Source organism: Giraffa tippelskirchi, chromosome 8 (genome assembly GCF_054371585.1).
Source record: "Giraffa tippelskirchi isolate mGirTip1 chromosome 8, T2T-mGirTip1v1.2.pri, whole genome shotgun sequence".
Classification (NCBI taxonomy): domain Eukaryota; kingdom Metazoa; phylum Chordata; class Mammalia; order Artiodactyla; family Giraffidae; genus Giraffa; species Giraffa tippelskirchi.
Window position 1 is genome coordinate 18,990,539 of NC_137282.1, and position 20,851 is coordinate 19,011,389.

The 20,851-nt window shown below is 38.2% G+C and overlaps 1 protein-coding gene and 1 long non-coding RNA gene across 3 annotated transcripts in view; one reads left to right on the top strand and one right to left on the bottom strand.

The window, feature by feature from the left end:
- Positions 1-436: 436 nt before the first annotated feature.
- Positions 437-13,432, top strand: LOC145517763 (uncharacterized). The gene is made up of 4 exons (XR_014062311.1): positions 437-845; positions 9,457-9,534; positions 11,469-11,601; positions 13,126-13,432. It is a non-coding gene; the product is annotated as an uncharacterized LOC145517763 (long non-coding RNA).
- The window catches only part of TNKS (tankyrase), a 154,687-nt gene continuing 134,447 nt past the window's right edge, over positions 612-20,851 (bottom strand). For both annotated transcript variants that reach the window (XM_081520916.1, XM_081520915.1), the window contains 9 exons: positions 20,119-20,356; positions 19,040-19,122; positions 12,317-12,437; positions 10,545-10,642; positions 8,721-8,795; positions 7,941-8,046; positions 7,169-7,355; positions 4,930-5,086; positions 612-804 (listed from right to left, as the gene is read on the bottom strand). In XM_081520916.1, the coding sequence (XP_081377042.1) occupies positions 718-804; positions 4,930-5,086; positions 7,169-7,355; positions 7,941-8,046; positions 8,721-8,795; positions 10,545-10,642; positions 12,317-12,437; positions 19,040-19,122; positions 20,119-20,356 (1,152 nt within the window). In that variant the 3' untranslated portion in view covers positions 612-717. The remainder of the gene's footprint in view (positions 805-4,929; positions 5,087-7,168; positions 7,356-7,940; positions 8,047-8,720; positions 8,796-10,544; positions 10,643-12,316; positions 12,438-19,039; positions 19,123-20,118; positions 20,357-20,851) is intronic.

Sequence of the window (20,851 nt, forward strand, 5' to 3'; positions counted from 1 at the left end):
AGGTGGACGCTGGGTGCCTTTCCCTTGTTAAGACTGGCCAATCATAAAAGGAAACTGAAATGTGGCATTTTTCCTTTCCATCTCAGTTTACGCTGATAAGAGGTACAGATAAAAAATTAATCAGTGGGGAAAAAAAAAAAGACACTAAAAGCCTTGCTCAGCCGGAAGCTCAGGTTATGTCACTAGTGATTTTAGTCAGTGTGACTGTGCAAAATATCCTCGGGAAGGCTCAGGCTCATTTTCAAAGTAAGTAACAACAATGATAGCAACAAAAAGCGGATGATAAATGCTCAGAAAAAACTAAAAAATGAGCCTGTCATATGTGTGTATTTATTATATACACGGGCCATATGTAGCAAAGCAAATGTAGTGTGTGAATTGTGAACATTTGGGAAAGTATTGGTTATGTTGTCTTTTTTCCCATTTCCAAGTCTAGATCGAAGCAGTCCTGTCTTAGCGATGGATAACTGCAATGAAAATGAGCCTGAGATATATTAAAAGGCCGCCCCTGTAAACATTTCCTCAAAGGGAACAGTAGCAGTTGAGTATGTATCAGTTACTCATACTATATTCATCACTATCGCAATGCTTTATAAAAGACAAACAGCTTATTTCTAGGCTGTCAGGGATTTATAGAATATTGATTTTGTCGAAAACAATCCACTGTCATCCAGGCCCAGGCTGAAATCCGATCCGGCCTTTACCGATGGCCATTCACTAGGTCTTCTGCTCTGCGGCTGTTGCGGTCTGTGAAGGAGCTTCCGGCTTCATGATCTGGTATGTGATCAGATACTCTGGGTATGCCTGGAAGGGACAGGAAGAAAGCATTATCACCCTTTGGGCAGGTAAGATACTGAAGCCCAGCTTCATGTGGACGATTCAGAGGCTGCTGGTCATAACCCACACTCTACATACACCTGAGAGCCTGCAAAGGCCAGCTAATTCATAGGAGCCTGGACAGTGAGGAGGTCCACTTTCATCTCTGTACATAAACGTGTGTAAACCCTGTAATCCTCAAATTGCTATCATGTTATTTCTTCTCTGACTACTGTAAATTCATCACACTACATTTATCCCTCCCTAGAGAGTCACACGCCATAAATCATGAAACTAAGGCAAAGAAAAATCTTTCTCATGTCACCTCGTGGATTGCTGTCACATAGCATTTTCAAGAAGAGTCTGTTCAATGACAGAATAATTCACTGAACTGATTTCAAGTTCATCACAGATGATGAGGTTAACCCACTGAGAGAGGAGGGGGAAAGGAGAGGTGTGTGGGGTCACCAGTAACTTAGAGGTGACAGTTTGGAGGTAGTTTTGACAAGTTGACTGGTCAAAGGCAACTTTGACAGGAAAGAGAATGGCTCTGAAGATGAGCCTCTACCCCTGTCTTCTATGATCCTCTGTGTGATACATCCTTTTGGTTGCAGACAAGTTGCTTAAACAAAGGAATCGGTAACGCAAGCATTTGAATTTGGTAGTACGGTATTTTAGATTCTGAACACGTGTAAAATTTAGGCAGATTCTAATGGTATGAATGACATAAAGATCCTTTTCTGAGGGCTTCTGGTTCCTACTCATTAGGCTACTGAAGTGCTTCTGTGTATAATGGCAATCCATGCCAGTGTTCTTGCTGGGAAAATCCCATGGACAAAGGGGCCTGGAGGGCTATAGTTGATGGGGTCGCAAAGAGTTGGACACAACTGAGTGACTGAGCACATAGTCTGAGATAGGAATTAATCATATCAAAGTCCAGAAGTAGGCTTTAAGGCAAGGGAGTTACTAAACTTCAGGACCAGAAGGGCCCAGGATAGACCAACAAACATTATTACCTGTCAAGTCTTATTCGAAACCCAAGCTGGTTCTAAGAGCATAGAGCGTATTTTTTTAAGTACTTAGAAGAAAAGATTCAACAACCACTTTTAGTAGCCAAATTCCCTGATAGCTAAGTTGGTAAAGAATCTGCCTACAACGCAGGAGACCCCGGTTTGATTCCTGGGTCAGGAAGATCTGCTGGAGAAGGGATAGGCTACCCACTCCAGTATTCTTGGGCTTCACTTGTGGCTCAGCTGGTAAAGAATCTGCCTGCAATGTGGGAGACACTGGGTTCAATCCCTGGGTTGGGAAGATCCCCTGGAGAAGGGAAAGGCTACCCACTCCAGTATTCTGGCCTGGAGAATTCCATGGACTTTATAGTTCATGGGGTAGCGAAGAGGTGGACACGACTGCGTGACTTTCACTTTCAGGAAATTATTCTTAACTCAAATCCTCAATGCCACAATTTAAATTCAAGTGCTTTTAGTTTATTCTCCACTGAGATAAAGAAGCATCATGCTCCTTTGAATGATTCTGTATGTTTGAAAATCATTCTACAAATCGTTCTGTTCCGTTCTCCAGGTTAAGTTGTTCTGCATTGTTCGTATCACTTCAGTAAAACAGGCCACATCTCTGTAGCTGTCAATGACCAGAGAATACTTCCTCTATGTCTAATTAATGTGAAGCTTAAAGTACAACATACAAAATATTCCTGATATTTTAAGTCCAGTCATATACTAAAATTGGAATTATTTTTCTTTCAAGTACAGTGCAGTTAATTTTCAATATATCTTTCCAATTCTAAAGAAAGAAACAATCCCACCAATAATAATGTTCCTCAGATCAACCCTCTGAATAAAACATTTACATGTTCTTGAAAATGTTGATACTAAAGGTGAAAGATGATATAAGATATAACTAAGGGGAATGAAAGAAAAGTTGGCAAAGGAAAACTACCATATGCCAGGAGAAATTGCTCATGGGCAATGACTCAATTAGTAGACATTATAATTAACACTGTCCATGTGTTACCTGCATATGGAAGCACAGGTGTGCTCCCCTGAAACAAAAGAGCTACTACATACATTTCCATTTTCAAGGTACTGTTTTTTCTTTCAAATATGATATGGACCACATCATTCTCTAAATTATGCTAGCAAGAGAATTTAAACAAGTTATCAAGTCAAAGTACTTGGAAAATGGTTAAAAGATCAGCAGATACTAGACATGTAAACCTATTATTTGTATCCCTTATTATTTCTTTCCATCCAAATGTGAATGAAATTCTATTTCCCGTAGCTAACTTACAAGATCTAGAAAAGTGTTCGGTAGAGACAACTGAAATCGTCTATAATCTTAATACCCAGAGATAATTGCTCTTATGTTTTGGTTGATTCTGTGTTTTGCAAATACCATGTAGATGTATTTTTAAATCACAGGCACACAAATATATTAACATTCATTTAATCATTCCCTTTTTGTTGAATACTTGGTTTGTTTAAAATTTTCATTATGATAATCGAGACAGCAATGAACATCCTGCTAGGTGTTTTTTGGGGATGTGACCGTCACTGACTTTATCTGAAACAAATTTCTGACGGTAGAATTACTGAGTCAAAGTGAAAATATTTTTTCTAGAAGCTGAGCATTTCTGATTTAAAAAGAAAAATCTGACAAAATTATTCTTTGGTAGTTTTAAAACTTTTTATTTGTAAACAACTGCAAAGTGGCACATTAAGTTGCAAAAATTAAACTAGTACCTAATATACCTGTATACCCTTTCTAAGTTCTAAGTTCAGTCTCTCAGTAGTGTCCGACCCTTTACCTACATCCAAATATTGTTAAGGTTTTATTTGTCCTATTTGCTTTATCATGTGGACTTTCCTCTTACTTCTCTATATACTAGACAGACACACAGATAGATTCAGATATGTTTCTCCCTGAGTCATTTGAGAGTAAGTAATATACCTCATCATGGTTCTTTACCCCTAAATATGCCAGATTTATTTCCTAAGAATAGGGACATTCTCATATATAAATTTTATATTGGCATAATACGTTTTTTAACCTACCATTTATATTTCAATTTTACCTGCGGATCTGATAACGTTCTTTCTCTTCTAGTACCAGATCTACTTTGGGGACAGAGTCTACGGTTAGCTGTCCTGTCTCTGGGGTTTCATTTAACCTGAAAGCTTCCTTCCTCCCTCTCTTCCTTCCTTTGTTATCAGTATGGAATCATAAATTCCTATTCTTTCCAATGGTGTAAAATTTATTACTATACTTATTCTGATGTCCAAATTATCTCAGATTTGGCCACTGGGAGCCACTCTGAGCTGACTTTGTGTCCCTGTGACATGCTCCCATCACTGTTTTTGAGGACTTCATTACTTTCTGGTGTAACAAGTTCCTAATCTGCTCCAGCCCTGGAATTAGCTGTTTCTTCAAAGATCCTTCTATAGGGAATGGTATTAAGAGGCCAAGATCTGGACTTTAAGAGTCCTCATTGCTACTGGGTTGTTTTTTTTTGCTTTTGGCAGACAGAGCTAAGAAATACACATGCACATATGTACTCATCTATATATAATGTGTGCTTACACATATCTCTTGTTCATAAACCTATACATACATATATTAACACGTGTACAAACATACACACATTTACTAGAAACCATTCGTTCCTATCAGTACCTCCAATTGCAGTCCATCCCTAGAGTCATTCTTACCTTCCCTCATTTCATATTTATGTCTCTTCCACAGTAAGAACCCAGTTCCCAAAATCAACACATCAACATATTTACTCACTTGCTCAATCCCAGAATACACCTGAAAGAGTTTCAAATCTAAATGAAACCCAGGATTTGTTTGCAATTCTTCCCCCTACTCCATACCCAACCTGGCCCAAGACTGTTGGCATCTAATAAAACATTGTTTTCATTGTTTACGTGTATATAATTTCTTTTTTCTCCTTTTCTTTTCAATCCATTTGAAATTCAACTAAATTCGTATTTACATTATTACATTAAATGGTTTTCTTTAACTCTTATGTGGTCTTCGCATTTTGAATCAACTGTTTCCAGTAGCCTGGTCTCGATTATTTGACAAGCACCATACCTGCTCTCCTCTGTAGATGACGTATTCGGCATAGGCCAGCCCATTCACACTTGGCCTCCCAATGACAGAGTGATGGCCTGGGGGGGCGTGAGCCATTTTCATGGTGCTGAACTGCAGAAAGGACTTGCCAAGGGTCACTCTACAGAAAAGCATTTGCCTGAAGAAAAAAGCAAAGCAATGCTTTGAAGGAAGCTTTAAATCTTAGAATGGTATAACTGGTAGGTTTATTGATTTTTTAAAAAGATACTTATTGTAAGGCAAGCTAATTTAAATGTCATTTTTAATTTTATGAGTAGGAATAGGATGAGATTTGAAATACTGATTTACTATAAGCAGTTAGCAGGTTCAATAGTTCCACTTAAAAGTTTAAAGTGGTTTTGGTATGGTTTAGAAATCAATCACAGATAACACCTGGAAAGTTTTGACTAGTGTAGAAAGACAAATACTGGTGAAACTGCATTCTGGAAGGATGAGTGTGGATGGATAGGAGGAAAGTGAAGAAAATAAGCAGGTGGCAGCAGCGTCTGAAATTAAAATTAGGTTTACTCATTATGAAGAAGTAAAAGACTGAGATGAGATAAATAATAATAATAAAAGTGGAATACATATAAAAATACTTAGCTTCAATTTATGGCCAGAAAGTATACTACCTGAGTGAAACATGAATTGGGGCAACTGTTAAATATTATGGAGGAGAAGAAAGACTGATTGGGAAGAGAGTGTATTAATATAAACTAGGGGTTGGCAAACTATGGGTCAAATCTAGGCTGCCCCCTTTTTTTGTAAATAAAACTGTACTGGAACACAGACACATTCATTACAGGCTATCTGTAGCCACTTTTGTATAAGCACAGAACTGAGTCATTGTGACAAGGATCATATAGCCTGCAAAGCCTAAAGTATTTACCACTGTGGCCCTCTGAAATAAAAGTCTGCAAACCTTTAATAAATACTTGAACATATTAATAGACATCTTAACTAAGCTATAAGATTTGGTGATACTGTTAACTGTAAATAGTTATTATTCAATTAAGTAGTTTTTAAGTAATGAAGTATGATTTGTGCATTACGACTAAACAAATATTATTGTGAATCAAAACTGTGCTAGACCCAGTTTAATTGAATCCTGCCTGGGCTGGCATTTTCAGTGTGATGCTACTGGTGATGCTGGCTTGGCATCAACTGTATCCTCTTGTAGGTCCCAGAGGAAAAGGTTTGGACTTGCATTGTGCTGCTAAGTCACTTTAGTCGTGTCCGACTCTGTGCGACCCCACAGACAGCAGCCCACCAGCCTCTCCCGTCCCTGGGATTCTCCAGGCAAGAACACTGGAGTGGGCTGCCATTTCCTTCTCCAAAGCATGAAAGTGAAAAGTGAAAGTGAAGTCACTCAGCTGTGTCCAACTCTTCGCGACCCTATGGACTGCAGCCTACCAGGCTCCTCCGTCCATGGGATTTTCCAGGCAAGAGTACTGGAGTGGGGTGCCACAGCCTTCTCCATTGGACTTGCATTAGAAGCAAGCTTTCTGAGCTCTGTCTCCACACTGTGGTGGCACTACAGTGTCACAGGACTCTGCCTGCTCAGCCTGCTGGGCCCACTGCCACGGCAATACTCAGTGTCCATATGTCACACAAAGTGTGACCTGACAGCCCTCGCTTCCTGCCTTCTGCCTCCTGCCCCAGGGCATCCTTGTTGCTACGGAGACAGGAGAAGATGCAGGCCCTGCCTAGATAGCTCATGTTGGCTCACCAGCTTGCCTTGTGCCTGTGTGCGGCCTGCAGATGCAGTGGCCCCGGTGTGGGATATCAATGCCCTGTGGGGCAAATGCTGACCAGGAACAAATGAAGGATTCTACTTGTTTAGAGAAGTTATGTGCTCTAGTTCAAATGTGATTAGAGCTAGAGGTTCCTTGTTCTCCAGAAATAATTCTCAATCTTGTCCTGAATCTGAAATAAGGAGAGTGGAGCCCAGGGAGAAAGTCAAGATGGAGGGAGCTTTGCTGTAACCTATGACTGGCTTTTCCCAGACAAATACCTGGCTTTTACCACAACTGCTGTCGGCTCTGCTGTCATTGCTCTGATTAGGGCAGGGGTTGATCAGTTATTCCTATCTAACCCCCAAGACGGTCTGATTTGTTAGGAATAAGAGTGAGGATGACCTGTGACTTCTGCAGAGCCTGAGAAACTAATCTGGTCCATGACCTGAGGATAGCAACCATTACACAGAAGGCAAGATGCTCACCTGTGACATATATAACATGACCGGTCTTTGTGCGTGGGACAGCCTGTTCCTCCTCCGATGCCATAAACATACTGGTTGCTTTTAGAAGAGTTTTCAGCAAAATAAATCCCAGCACCAAACATTCCTCCTATATATGCATGTCGCTCATCAAACCCTTTATGAATAATGGCATTAATGAAAGGAGAACCTAAAAATATAAAGACAGATCAGTTTTGAGCACTTTCTAGAATCTCCATTAGCTACATACTATTTGCAGAGTAACACTAATAACTCTTACATGAAAAGTTTACTCTGTAGGATGGTCTACGATACATAAATTACTATCACGTATTAGAATTTTACCAGGGACTCATAGTTGTTGCCTAGCAAGGACTTTATATGGATTTTGCAGGTGACAAGAGATTTTAGATAGCAAAGTACAATGTAACTTTGAAAATACAGATTATTTTACAACCAGTATTACTTTAAGCAAAAACAGATAATCCAATAAACTAAAACAATTATGTTGAACTACAACAAAAATAATGTTTCATTATCTAGATGGCTCAGCATGCAATTTAAATTCTGAGACAATTTCAGATAAATTATTTTCATTGTACATGCCTTGGAAAGCCCATATACGTAATGCTTTAGAAAGCTGGTACCAACATGTAATAAGAAAGATAAATAAATAAAACCATTTTTAACACAACACGAATACAGTCAATACCACAGGCCTTTCACCTTCCTGGAGTTTGCAAATGCTCAGAGCTAATAACTAGCGGGTGCTCACCGTGAAACAACATGCGTTCATTGTGGTGGTTGTGATTCTCCTCAGACACTTCCTTCTGTCTGTGACAGAACCGTTCTCTCAACTTCTTGTTCACAACTTTTTGAATCTTTAAGGATGAGAAAGAAAGTGAATCAGTGAAATGCATGTTAACTGGCAGTTTATAATTTAAAATAAGAAGTATGTTTTTCTTTAGGGAGGTTCAATTTTTGTTTGCTTAAAACATTATTTAAAAACGATACAGTTGTCAGGTCACTATAATTCAGTTAATACTCTGTTTTTAGTGACAGTTTTCAGCTACACTTTTTGTTCGTTATCTACACCTGATCTGGCTATACCTTAAAATCACTTGAGGACTTCAGATTGTAGGGGCCTGTAAATCTGTACTTTCAGAAAGCTCCCCACGTAATTCTGATGTGCACTGGTGTAATGTCAATAGGTCCATTAACCCAAAGGGTTAAACCATTTATCAACGGATTTTATTCATCTTTATGACACTCCTTTGAAAAAAGCATATGGCAGTCATTTATTTCATGTTATGAATTAAAATACTGAGATGAAGAGATATATGCATTCTGATACAATCACTGACTCAATCAGATTAAAAATCGAGGCCTTTAATACTACTTTGAAATAGTGAAAACAAATTACAGTCCAAATTTGTGGGTGAGCTGGGAGTCTTATCACCATACTTGTCTCATGAATGCCAGCTGATCTAGCTTATATCTGATAGTCAGGCAAGCTGTACAATCCAATTTTCACCCTGAAATGCTCAAAACTTACTCGAATGACATTGTATCTGTTGAAGATGCCACCAGCATTACCACCATCTCGGTGTTCTCGAATTGTACTTTGCATCTATAGAACAAAACAAAATAACTTTCTGAAAATATGCCGGTGTGGAATTCTGAAGACATTCCTCCTGTTGTTTTCAACATTTTAATTCTATTGTATTGTTTTGTTAATGAGTCTAAGACTCAGCACTAGTAAGTAAATAGGAAGGAAGGAAAGTCGCTCAGTCGTGTCCAACTCTTTGCGACCCCGTGGACTGTAGCCTGCCAGGCTCCTCCGTCCACGGGATTCTCCAGGCAAGAATACTGGAGTGGTTTGCCATTTCCTTCTCCAGGGGATCTTCCCGACCCAGGGATTGAACCCAGGTCTCCCGCATTGGAGGCAGACGCTTTAACCTCTGAGCCACCAGGGAAGTAAATAGGAGTTCACTATAAATGAGTCAACAAGTTTAGTGAATAAGTATTTCTGGTGAGAAAATAGACATAAATAACAAACTTTTACACTTTCTATTTATTTTTTAATAAGAGCTTTGAAAGGTTTTTCTGCAAACACCATGGGGTAAAATACCACAGTAAGTCATCCACATTACTATTTTATGTTATTGAGGAGAAACAACATTGTGATTAAGTCAAACTAAAACTCCTAACATTGAACTAATACCCCAATGCACTAGTGCTAAAAGTAAACACAAAGAATTTATAAAAATCAATAAATTTTTGTTCCTTAGGTGAAAAAGTCCATGTCGTCTCTTTGTTCTGGGATCTCAAAGTATATTTGCACAGACCAGGAAAGCTGAATATAACGTGTAAGTAAGTGGAATAACTATCTTCTGAAAACTACTTATCCTTCTTCTACTCTCCAAATTAAGAATTATGATAGTTTGAAAATTAAGATGTTTTAAATACCTAAGTTTCTCAGAGAACTGACTCAAAGAGTTGATTTTCTATCTCACCGCTCCCTCTGTGAAGTTAGTCACTCATTTTTGACCTTATAATCAGAATTTACTTACTACAAGATTACCCAGTAAGTCAGGAGAAAACAGGATGCTTTCCTGATAAACTAAGTACAAGCTGAAATGCTACCCTGGGGTAAGGGTCCTGAGACCGTGGGATGGGAATAATATCAGCACTAATTAAGAGGTGGAAAACAAACAAAAATATAGGCATGCCGTTCTCTGCAAAACGGTGGAATTAGTTAGGAAGTTTATTTATTATGATAATGCCATTAGGCACTTTATGATGTACAAGCTAAGTGAGGCATAAGCCACCAGGAGAGAGGGCATCTCTGTGGCATCACGTCTACCAGGAGATTCATACAAAGTCTTACTCTGGTGCTTTAAAATAACTGACTGTAGAAATGAAAGGTGCCTGGAGTTATGAGGCAGGTTTCCTAAGCACACATATTATTTTATAACCACATTTTAGAACTTCCATGAATATAAAGATGAGAAGATTTTTTTTATTTATGAGACAAGATTCTCACTCTGTATTATTTTTAGGTAGCATTTTAACAGTATGAAAAAATAGTTCTGTAGGGTCTTTACTTCTACGAGTTTCAGGAAAGTCTCCAGAGTAAAAAGGTATATGTGGCCCACCCACTGGAAACTCTAGGGGTTCTGATGTGAAAGCAACCTAGTGTAGTGCTACCTCTATAGACCTATTTTAATGTTGGCAACATGCCACCACAATGGCTAAGGAAGACAAGATAATAGGCAACAGACCATCAGTCAATATAAGACAAGTTTACCTCTCTTGGAAAAAGAGATGTAAGCAGGGATTTCAGGAAAAGATAATGAAAAATTTTGATGTACATTACCTCCTCTTCTACTGATTGATATTCTTTATCTTCTGGAGCAAGATCCAGCAAAATAGTTCCCTGATTAACACAGTGAAAAGTCAAATAAGGATTGGTGCCTGAAGGGAAGAAAAATTAACATATTAAACAAAGGTCTACACTATCCAGGCTCTATTTTATGGAAAACTCTCATAAATAATTGACATTTTGGAACAAGTCTAAGCTATTTGCAACTTGAACCCAATATATAAGGTCATATTAAACAAATACATCCAAAGACAAGAAAAAAATAATGGAGATGTGTTTGAGGTTCAATTTGCTCTGTTCTTACAGACTCACCAATTATTTGTTGAACTCAATCATGAACATACATGCTGCTGCTGCTGCTAAGTCGCTTCAGTCGTGTCCGACTCTGTGCGACCCCATAGACGGCAGCCCACCAGGCTGCGCCGTCCCTGGGATTCTCCAGGCAAGAACACTGGAGTGGGCTGCCATTGCCTTCTCCATTGCGTGCAAATGCAAAGTGAAAGTGATGTCGCTCAGTCGTGTCTGACTCTTAGCGACCCCACGGACTGCAGCCCACCAGGCTCCTCCATCCATGGGATTTTCCAAGCAAGAGTACTGGAGTGGGTTGCCATTGCCTTCTCCGAACATACATGATTCTGATCCAAAAGAGAACACACTGTAATTAAATGCAGACAGGTCTAAAATGTAAGAATTATCCTCTAAAAGAATTATCATCTATGAGACAGCTTGAAATGGTCACTTACATAATAAGTTTAAAATACATTATTCTTGTTAATTTCATTATTGTTTAGTACAGATAAATAAGCAAGACTCAAGATCAATACCTGCTAACATTTACTTTCATGTCACTCTTGCAATTTTACTACCTCTGCAGACTAATTCAAGTTGTTTCTTTTCTCTCTCTTTGCTTTTCTATAGTGAAAGCACTTCTAACAGAGAAATGATAATCATGGAGGCATACAAAGAAAAAAAAGAAAGATAGATGTGTAACAGCAAAGTACAACAGAAAAAGACTGCACTGATGGTTGTGAAGGAAAGAAAAGGAAACAAGGTAAGTCAGAAAGGTCAGATTATGAACAGTCATGTTATGAATGTTTGATTTTATCCTAAAACCAACAGTACTCTATTCAAGGATTTCAAGCACCGAAATGATACGATCATACAGTCACTCTGAAGAGTCTTCTGGTTATCATCAAAGGAAGGTTAAGAGAGCGGAGTGGGGGTGGGAGGCCACAAAGGTGACTGTTGGAGATAAGCTGGAGGTGGTTGTGTCAGTCCAGGAGAGAGATGATAGTGACATGGATTAGGTGACAGCAGTGGGAAAGGACTGAAGTGCAGATTCTAGGGATATTTAGGATGCAATGTTATGGGGGAGAGGGAAGAGTGACGCTGATTTTTAGCCTGAATGACTAGAGGGAGAGCGAGACCAATGATGGAGACGGACAGGCAGGAGATGCCACAAGCTGAGTGCATGAGCTCTGGGGTCAGGCCACCTGATTAAATGCCAGGTAGGACACTTATACTGGGCTTCCCTGGTGGCTCAGCTGGTAAAGAATCTGCCAGCAATGCGGAAGACCTGGGTTCATTCCCAGGGTTGGGAAGATCCCCTGGAGAAGGGAACGGCTACCCACTCCAGTATTCTGGCCTGGAGAATTCCACAGACTGCATAGTCCATGGGGTCGCAAAGAGTCGGACATGACTGAGCGACTTTCACTTCACAGGACACTTTATCACTAATTTCTGAAACCTCTTTTTCAATAGCATACCTTGTTGTCCACCTAAGAGTCTTTCTACTCCCTTGATTAATTTATGGCGGTGTCCGTATGCATTGATGCCTATTTCTTTCAACTCTTCGTGACCCATATCAGCCAACACATCTAGTGTAATCTGAAAAATGAAACAAAATTAATTGATAAATCTTTAAACAGTTCTTCAGATGATGAAAACTCTTCCATTTGTCTTCAGTGTTCCGTATCCAGTCAAATTAAGAAAATTCTTCTGTCTCCTTGATCAACATGAACTTAAATCTTCTTAAAGTTGCCTTCATAAACTGACCAGCTTTTTGCTCACTTGAAATACTCCTTGATTTGCTTTCAGTCCACAGGGAAGGAAAATGGGAGAAACAATGCTATAGAAATATAAAATGATCATTGCCATTTTTCCTTTTGATTATTTCATTCTACCACATTGTGCTTGCCTCAGGATATAACAGGAGACAACCAGCAGCTTGAAAATGGGGGAAATACCAGATCTCAATATCCAGAAGGTGGCAAAGATGAATCGTAGGGGAAAGAGGGGATCAGCACAATGAAACAGAAGAAGCTTTAGGGAAGTGGGATTTATATAAAAATAAGAACTTCCTAGTGCTAAGAAGTATTCAAGCATGGAAGAGGCTGCCTGAGAAAGTAGCAAGATTTATATCACAAGTATTTAGTTAGATTACAAACCATCTTATATAGAAACTATATAAAGAATTCCATTTTGGAGAAAAGAGAGTAGGTAGAATTTGTAAGAGCTTAAAAACCATCTAACAATCCCTGAAGTCTAACATACATTTTATTTTTGTTCAAAACAGTGGTTTCAAAGTTTTGGTAATTTATCCCTGTAAATGGAGATGGTTCGCGCCTACAATTCAAGACCTCTATTCCTTTCTTTGTTGACTGAAAGTAACTGTGACTCTACCGCCACCCAGTGGCGGCGCTCTGAACGCACAGGGTGAAATCTCCAGCAGCGGCATCTCCAGAGGGATGAACGGCAATTTTCAGCTCAGAAGAAGCTGGTCCTGTGACAATCCAAATGCTACTTCACAAGATTAGCTTTTGATTTTCTTTTTCCTTGGGAAACCGAGAAATCCTTTGATAAACACTTTTTTTCCAACTCAAGATATTTTTATCCATGGCTTTCTCTACCTTTATACTTGCACAAAACATTTTAAAAAACTAACAAATTAGGTCTGGAACTCTGATGATTTTTACTGTCAGAATAAAATATTATATAATGAGTCTGATCTTCTCAGAGCAAAAAGCATATATCATTCACTCTTTGGAAATAATTTGCTATATTGCTCCTAAGTGGCTATTTAAGAAATAATCACTCCATTGCACAAAATGGGCAATTCACTTCCAATCACCCAAAGGAAGTTTTCAGCAGAGCTTCTAAAAAAACCACAGTTCTGAAATGTACATCTTTGAGACAGCAGAGTTTGCAACATAATAGGAGTCTTTACATTTTTAGCTAGATGTGATTTTAATATAATTTGGAAACCATGTACACGGTTTACTACATTATTGATATTCCACTTTTTTCTTCTAAACTTCAGATCAGGTTGACATAAAAACAGGATCCCCTATCTATGTGGCAGCTTCAATTTAAAGAGTCTTTTAGCTTTTCTGAATTGGTACGTATAGTGTATGTCTGAAAGAAGCAGAAACCAGGCCAACAAAACATAGTATTAGGTTCCAGAGAAGAAATGGAGAACGTTTGACACATTTGTTCATTATGTGATTCCAATCGTGAAATGAATACCTCATTTCATCCTCATAATGACCCATGATATACTATCTGTCCTTATGAAGAAACTCAGGCTCAGTGAAATCATAAAAGTAGTCTACAGAAGAGCTGAAATGTATTGCCATATTGGTCTTTCCCTTTGCTTATTTGTCTTAAAAGGGATGACTAGAGAGATAAAATAATTAAACATTAAATTTAACTGCTTTGAGTTACATGGTACTCAATTTGTCCTTATATTTATTGGAACTGGGGACTGGAAAACCTTAAATAACTAGCTATTGAATTTACATTTATGTTCACTTGTTCATTCATTCATACATAATGTACTTAATGAGTACCTTCTATATGCTAGATATTTCCCCAAAAGTGACTAATCAAACATTTCATTTAATTCTAAAATGACCCATTACAGCTCAGAAAGGTAAATAACTGGCCCCAACTGGTCGTGAAACAGTAGGGCCAGGGGACAAACAGAACACTAACACCGCAAGTCACGACAGTTCCTCCGCCAAGGAGCTAAGGAGGAAACACAAATATTTGGTCAAGGTTGGGAAATGTTGTGGAGGAGTCCCATGGGAACCCTCAGGAAGGTTACTGTGTTGAGGTTGTAAGTGGGACTGGGAACTAAGGAAGGAACAGGAAGGGGGTCAGGAAAAGTTCTTAAAAGAAGGTGATAATTTAGCTGAGGAGGAAGACTTAGAGGGAGAAGGGAAGGGTGTTTACGACAAAGGGAACACTATGTACAAAAGGAAAACCAAGTGAATATAAAACATTTGAGAGACTCTAGTATTAATAGTAAAGTTCAAAATGGTTAGTGTATAATGTATATACAGGAACAAAAAAGGTGATGGACAGAGCAGCAGGCTCAGAGCAGGTCTTTATGGGTTTTACACATCAAGTGAAGACTGTCCAAAATGTCCAAGGACACCTTTTCAGCAGAGCAATACAAACTTCTATTTCAGGAGGATGGTGGTGCGAAGGGCAGATCTGGAAGGGAAAGTGACTGTGAACAAGATGACGACGATGGGGTGGAGGAGACTGGAAGGGGTGAATTGGAGAGCAACTTCAAAGGGGGAGATGACAGGGCCTGGTAATAGGAGTGGTGAAGGAAAAGAAAGGCACAGAGCAAAGATTATTCCAAATTCTGATGATGAGTGAATATAATGTTATTGTATTACAAATAAAAGAATTGGAAATATCTGGAAGTTGGATTTTAGACATGTTTCTCCAAGATTCAAAGCTTTTATACTGCTAGAAATATTTTTCTGAAAATTATCTTTAACTTACTTAAAAAAAAAAACTTAGTTACATCTAGGAAATTACAAGTTTGTTGGGCCAGTTATTTATATTCAACATACACTGAAACCAACTTATAACCTTTAACATAAAGATCACCCATGTATCAGCTAAATCATCTTGCATATAAAGCAAATGTCACTTCGAGAGTGTTACTTTAAGAAGGGCTGCCTCTTGTTTCTAAGATGTATTCATTTTCTCTGGGGTAGAGGGAGAAACACTGGGGTTTTAATGAAAAAGGCCTTTCTTTTACGTTGCTGGTTGCAGATTGCAGTAACAGATATTACAATTAACTTTGCAATCATGTTCATAACGAATTTACTGAGTCCATGTCTTTGTCTTTAGATTCTGAAATAAAAATTGATATGGTTACTTTTCATATATATACGTGGACCATAAACATGTTCACAAGGAGTCTTCTAAGTCGTAGCATTTATGTTCCAGGAACTGCAATGTAAATCAAACAGTCCTTCCCACAGAAAAAGCATCGTAGTCAGCAAGCTAGGTTACAGAGGAAGGGTCCAAGTGACACCGGTACTACACTTAACTAACTATAAAGGACACAGATATATATTACTTAATACAGAACTTGGCAAAACATATATGACAAACAAGAGACTAAGAGACTTCTGAGAGAATAACTGTGAAGGTAAGAGTTGGAGTGATGATGCTCCGAAGGAGGAGAAATAAATGATCTTCCTTCCCTATTCCACTGGGAGAGAAGTAGCCAGCAGAATAGAAGTAATAATCTATTATGTGTCAAAGCATCTCAGGAAACAGAATGACTCTGGCTCAAGGTCAGTAATAGACAAGAACTAAATGGGTACAATGCACACATACTGTGATACTTCCCTCACCTCATGAATACCTTGACCTCATCACATTCTACTGGACTGAGGTAGAATGTCAATGGCAGAAAGTCCTCTGGGTAAGTTATGGAAAGGGTTACGGAACTTACTACTCTAGAACTAAAAGCTAGTCAAGAAACAATTGTAGTCAAAATAAAACTTTTGATTGCTTGAAGACTGGGCCAGAAGACAGTCACACACAGTTCCATACAGAGAATGGTACTATTATTTGTCTGCAGGGAAGGAACTAGGCTAGGTAATACACGTTAAATGGAAGCTCAACATATTGATTAGAAAAAAGGATACAGAAATTACTCTGGCAAAAGGAAAATCAATGGAATCATTTACTCAGAACAAAAGTGCAGTGAAAAAGATAACAGTGAAACTGATGAAACTATGATAAGCTGTCAAAAGGACCAACTGTTAAGATTAAACTATTAAAAACAATAAGATGAGATAAGTATGCCACAGGGTACCATTACTATAAAGGAGAATATATAAAGTAAAAAAAAAAAATTATGATGCAAACTGACTAAAACAGTAGAGGCTGAACTCTTTTGGAAAATGGCTAACTGGAATGATTTGCTTGAATTTGGGTCTTTGTTTTTATTAAGCAAAGCTATGTGAAATTTCAGTTATTGTGGACATGATGTGGGAAGAAGGGAAATGGCCAGAATATGGCTGTAGCAGAGGATACTACTTTTAAAACAGCTTTAATACCTTCAGGGAAAGGATAAGGGAAGAAGAGTCTTACAGTGTAGGATATTTCCATAAGAAATCTCCAAGCCAGAGGGTGAATCAATGGCAGGTGACGCTTAAAGGCAAAGGTAATTATTATTGCATTTACAAAACCCTCACCACCAGACAGAAAATACAACTGTTGCTTCATTAAAGCATATTTTAAAAACTGGCACAGCAGTACAATGTTGGGAATTTTAATTATCTGGACTTTTGAAAGTATTATTGTATTTTACAGGTAAGGCAAGTGATAGGTTAAATGCCTTGATCAGAATCAAGGTCTTTTTTCAGTCTAGTGCTACTTCTACCCAACTGTTTTGATCACGAAAGATCAACTACACTATATAGTATAAAGAAATTTAGCTAAAATGAAAGACATTAGAAAATCTTGACATAAAAAATCTTTCATCATTGATATGAAAAAGACCTGAAGTCTTAAATTAACTCTAAACTGACTATACAAAGAAATCAGAATGGGCCAGAGAGGCCAGTGAAGAATTTGGACACTATATCCATAAAAAGAATAACTAAAAAAGAAGATGAATTTATTATGCTAAGTTAGGAGAAACTTTGTAGGGGTGGGTAGCTGATTAGAAGGATAAATCCACAATAAGTTGACTAGGTCTTAGAAATGTAAGAAGGGCTATAGTATGTTGTAGCAAGCTGAATGGTGACCCTCAAAAACGTATGTCCAAGTTCTAATCCCCAAAACTTGAGAAGAACCTTATTTGGAAAACTTTTTCTTACATCTTTGCAGACGTAAATTCAGTTAAGGATCTTGAGATAAGGAGATCATCTCAGACTAGGTGGGGAGGGCTTAAACTCAGTGCAAGCACCCTTATAAAAGACACACAGAAGAGAAGACAGACACAGAGAAGGCAAGGTGAAGATGGAAGCAGAAATTGAAAGGATGCAGCCAGAAGCTGAAGGGGCCTAGCAGCTAGCGGAGGCGTGGGGCAGATTTTCCCCTAGACCCTCTGTAGGGACTGAAGCCCTGCTGACACCCATTTTGAACTTCAGGTCTCCAGAACTGTGAAGGAATACAGTTCTGTGGTTTAAGGCGCAGGTCTGTGGAAATTTGGCAAGGTAGCCCTAGGAAACTAATGCTGGGCTAATATGCAGAATGGGGTGAGATTTCTGTGCAAAACAGGGTAAAGATAAACAGAAGGTTAACAGATTAACCATGGGGCAGATGTGGGTGTATTTTACATTAGAAGCATTTTATTATACCTGTCCAAATTGTAACAAGATATTGTTCCACATGGATATAAAAAGGGTCATTCGTGTACCTGGGAGAAAGACTTAACTGATCTCTAAAAATTTTTCCCATTCTAAGATTCTATGTATATCGATAATACCCAAGTCAAACTCAGGAATTTATTACTTGATGTTTAATGGTAATAAAATCACACAGTGATAAGCTAAAAACTCATTATTCCATATAAAAACAGACTGACAAACAGACGGATCTTAATTCATAAACACCATTATGATGACTTCATACTAAGATCTTTACAGGCATTTCAAATCAATCTGAAAATAGGCTAAGTCTTTAAGCATATGGCCAAGTTCCAGTTCAACATATTTCAGTCTCTAGCTAGACAGCGGAAACTTCATAAAGAAGCAATTTCTAAAAGGTACACTTGCCTAGGAATTATTTTGCTTTCCAGTTTAATGGACAACTGCTTCATGAAGATTTTGCTAAAGAGTTAACATAAAAATTTCTTACTAGTTTTAAGTGAATCTAGTCACATTAGTGATAAAACGAGGTGAATAAAGGCTAATAATTTTTTGGGAACAAGATGAGGGAAGATTTTGAAAACATTCTTTTGAGGTGGTTTCATGGCCTAAATTTTGACATGTAATAAAACATATTGAGCCAGACTGCTTATAAAGATACAACAACATAACGTTAAAGACTCTCACCATCTGTCAGAGAATTGTGGAAAGAAGCATAAATAGTAGATTCCCCTAGCTTCTTCAGAAATCCGTTTTGAGTTTTCAAAGAGTGGTTAAGAAGCGAAAAAGAAAGAATAAGTGGGAATTAATAACTCCTGGTATTTAACTGAAAAGGCTGGACAATATATGAGAGCTTACCTGTTCTGTTTCAAAGATGTCCCGAAGGTGTTCAAGACCAAGGCTTTTTAGGAACTGGCTAATATTCATGTCAAGACCCGCAACTAAAACAGACATACGTTAAAGTTTTTCAGAAAGAAGTACATCAATCTAAAGGAAGTTTCAGTATTTATTTAAAGCCATGGCTCTCTGACACACCCTTGGTTGTGCAGCTACTTCTACATAGTATAAAATGATCTAAATTACATAAATTTAATTCAGACACTTCAAGTTAGCTCTGAATTTTACGTGGAAGTAAAAGCAGAGTTTATCTTATCAGTAGTATTTATACTAATATTTTAAAGCATAATATAATGATTTTAGTGAAATATTTAACAGTGGAATGAAAAAATCTAAATTTACCAGCTATTGTTTCAGTCTTCATTTCTTACATAATCTCTCTTCATTTTTCTGGTATAATTTCAGTAACAAGACTCACTCAGTAGTTCAGTAAGATACTACAGTTGGAATAGGATGTATTGGGATATACATAAATAAGAACAATGTAGATGTCAAGGAATTTATTCTTTGAATGCACTTTTTTTTTTTCAAAGAAAACATCTTCTTTTATATAAATGCTAAGATTTCCCCTCTTGGGGAAGCTGGAGGAAGGCATAAGCCCTGGCCCTTAGTTCTCCAAATATATTATTCATGGCAGGGAAACTCTTGGCAGACAGGCAGGAGGGCCATACAAAGAATGGAATACACTTGTTTAGACTTTCCTGCCATGAATTGAGCACAGGAGAAATCAAATGGAGGACATTTTTCAGTAGAGTCAACAACTGATGAAATAAAGTGTGTGTTGCAAAGTTTCAGGTACCCAGACAGCAGAGCATGGGGGAATGAGTGTAAGATTGTTGAGGGTAGGAGCCGTGGCTGTCTGGTTCTGGTGCCCAGAACAGTGGGAGTTTATGAAGACATATTTCTTATGAACTGTTGTGTACGTGAAAACTTATAGACAGGATGTCTTTAAGTGAGGTGTTCAATAACTACCAATAGAGAAAAGGGAATCTGTTTATTTAGAACACCAAAGCCAAACCGGCATTCAGTGGTGGACTTGCCTTCTCCTTCCTTCCTTTCTGCGCCCGCAGCGCCGTCCCCGGTGTTGGACGCTCCTCCCACTGCCAGCTCTGCTAAGGGGCCGGTGAGGTTGTCTATGCTGCTAGCAGCAGACAGGCAGGAGGGGGTGGATGCTGGTGAGATCAGAGAGGCACTCACGACAGTAGCCTGAGGTTTGAAACAGGTAGGTAAGGCCTCTGGGGGCATGGCATCTATCAGCAAAGCTCTGATGTCATCAGCCTAAAAATCAAATAGATAAAATAAAACACACACATAAAATATTACATCTTAAAATAAGTTTCTCACTAAGGACCAAATGGGTAGTGAATTTTTTTCTTTCATGGATGCGCCATTATTCCCTATTAGTTTTTGACAATTCCTTCTTCTTTCCTTCACCGATCGACAGCTCCAAAGAGTCCCAGTAGTTTCAGTAGGTAGAACTGGAGAAACTCTTCGATACTAAAAAAATAGTATCAAATTTTTTCAAAGTATTTCAAAATATTTTTCAAAGTATTTCATTTTTTGAGGATCTAATGTGCAGCCTGTGATGAGAGTTAATAATACTGTACTATATTCTTGAAATTTGCTGAGAATAGATCTTGAGTGTTCTCACAACACACACAGAAAAAAGTTAACTGTGAAAAGAATCCAAGAATGTGAACTATGTTGATTCCCAGAAACACATTTTTTAACACTAAATGAAAAGTATGCACACAGTTGTTCATACTGATTACC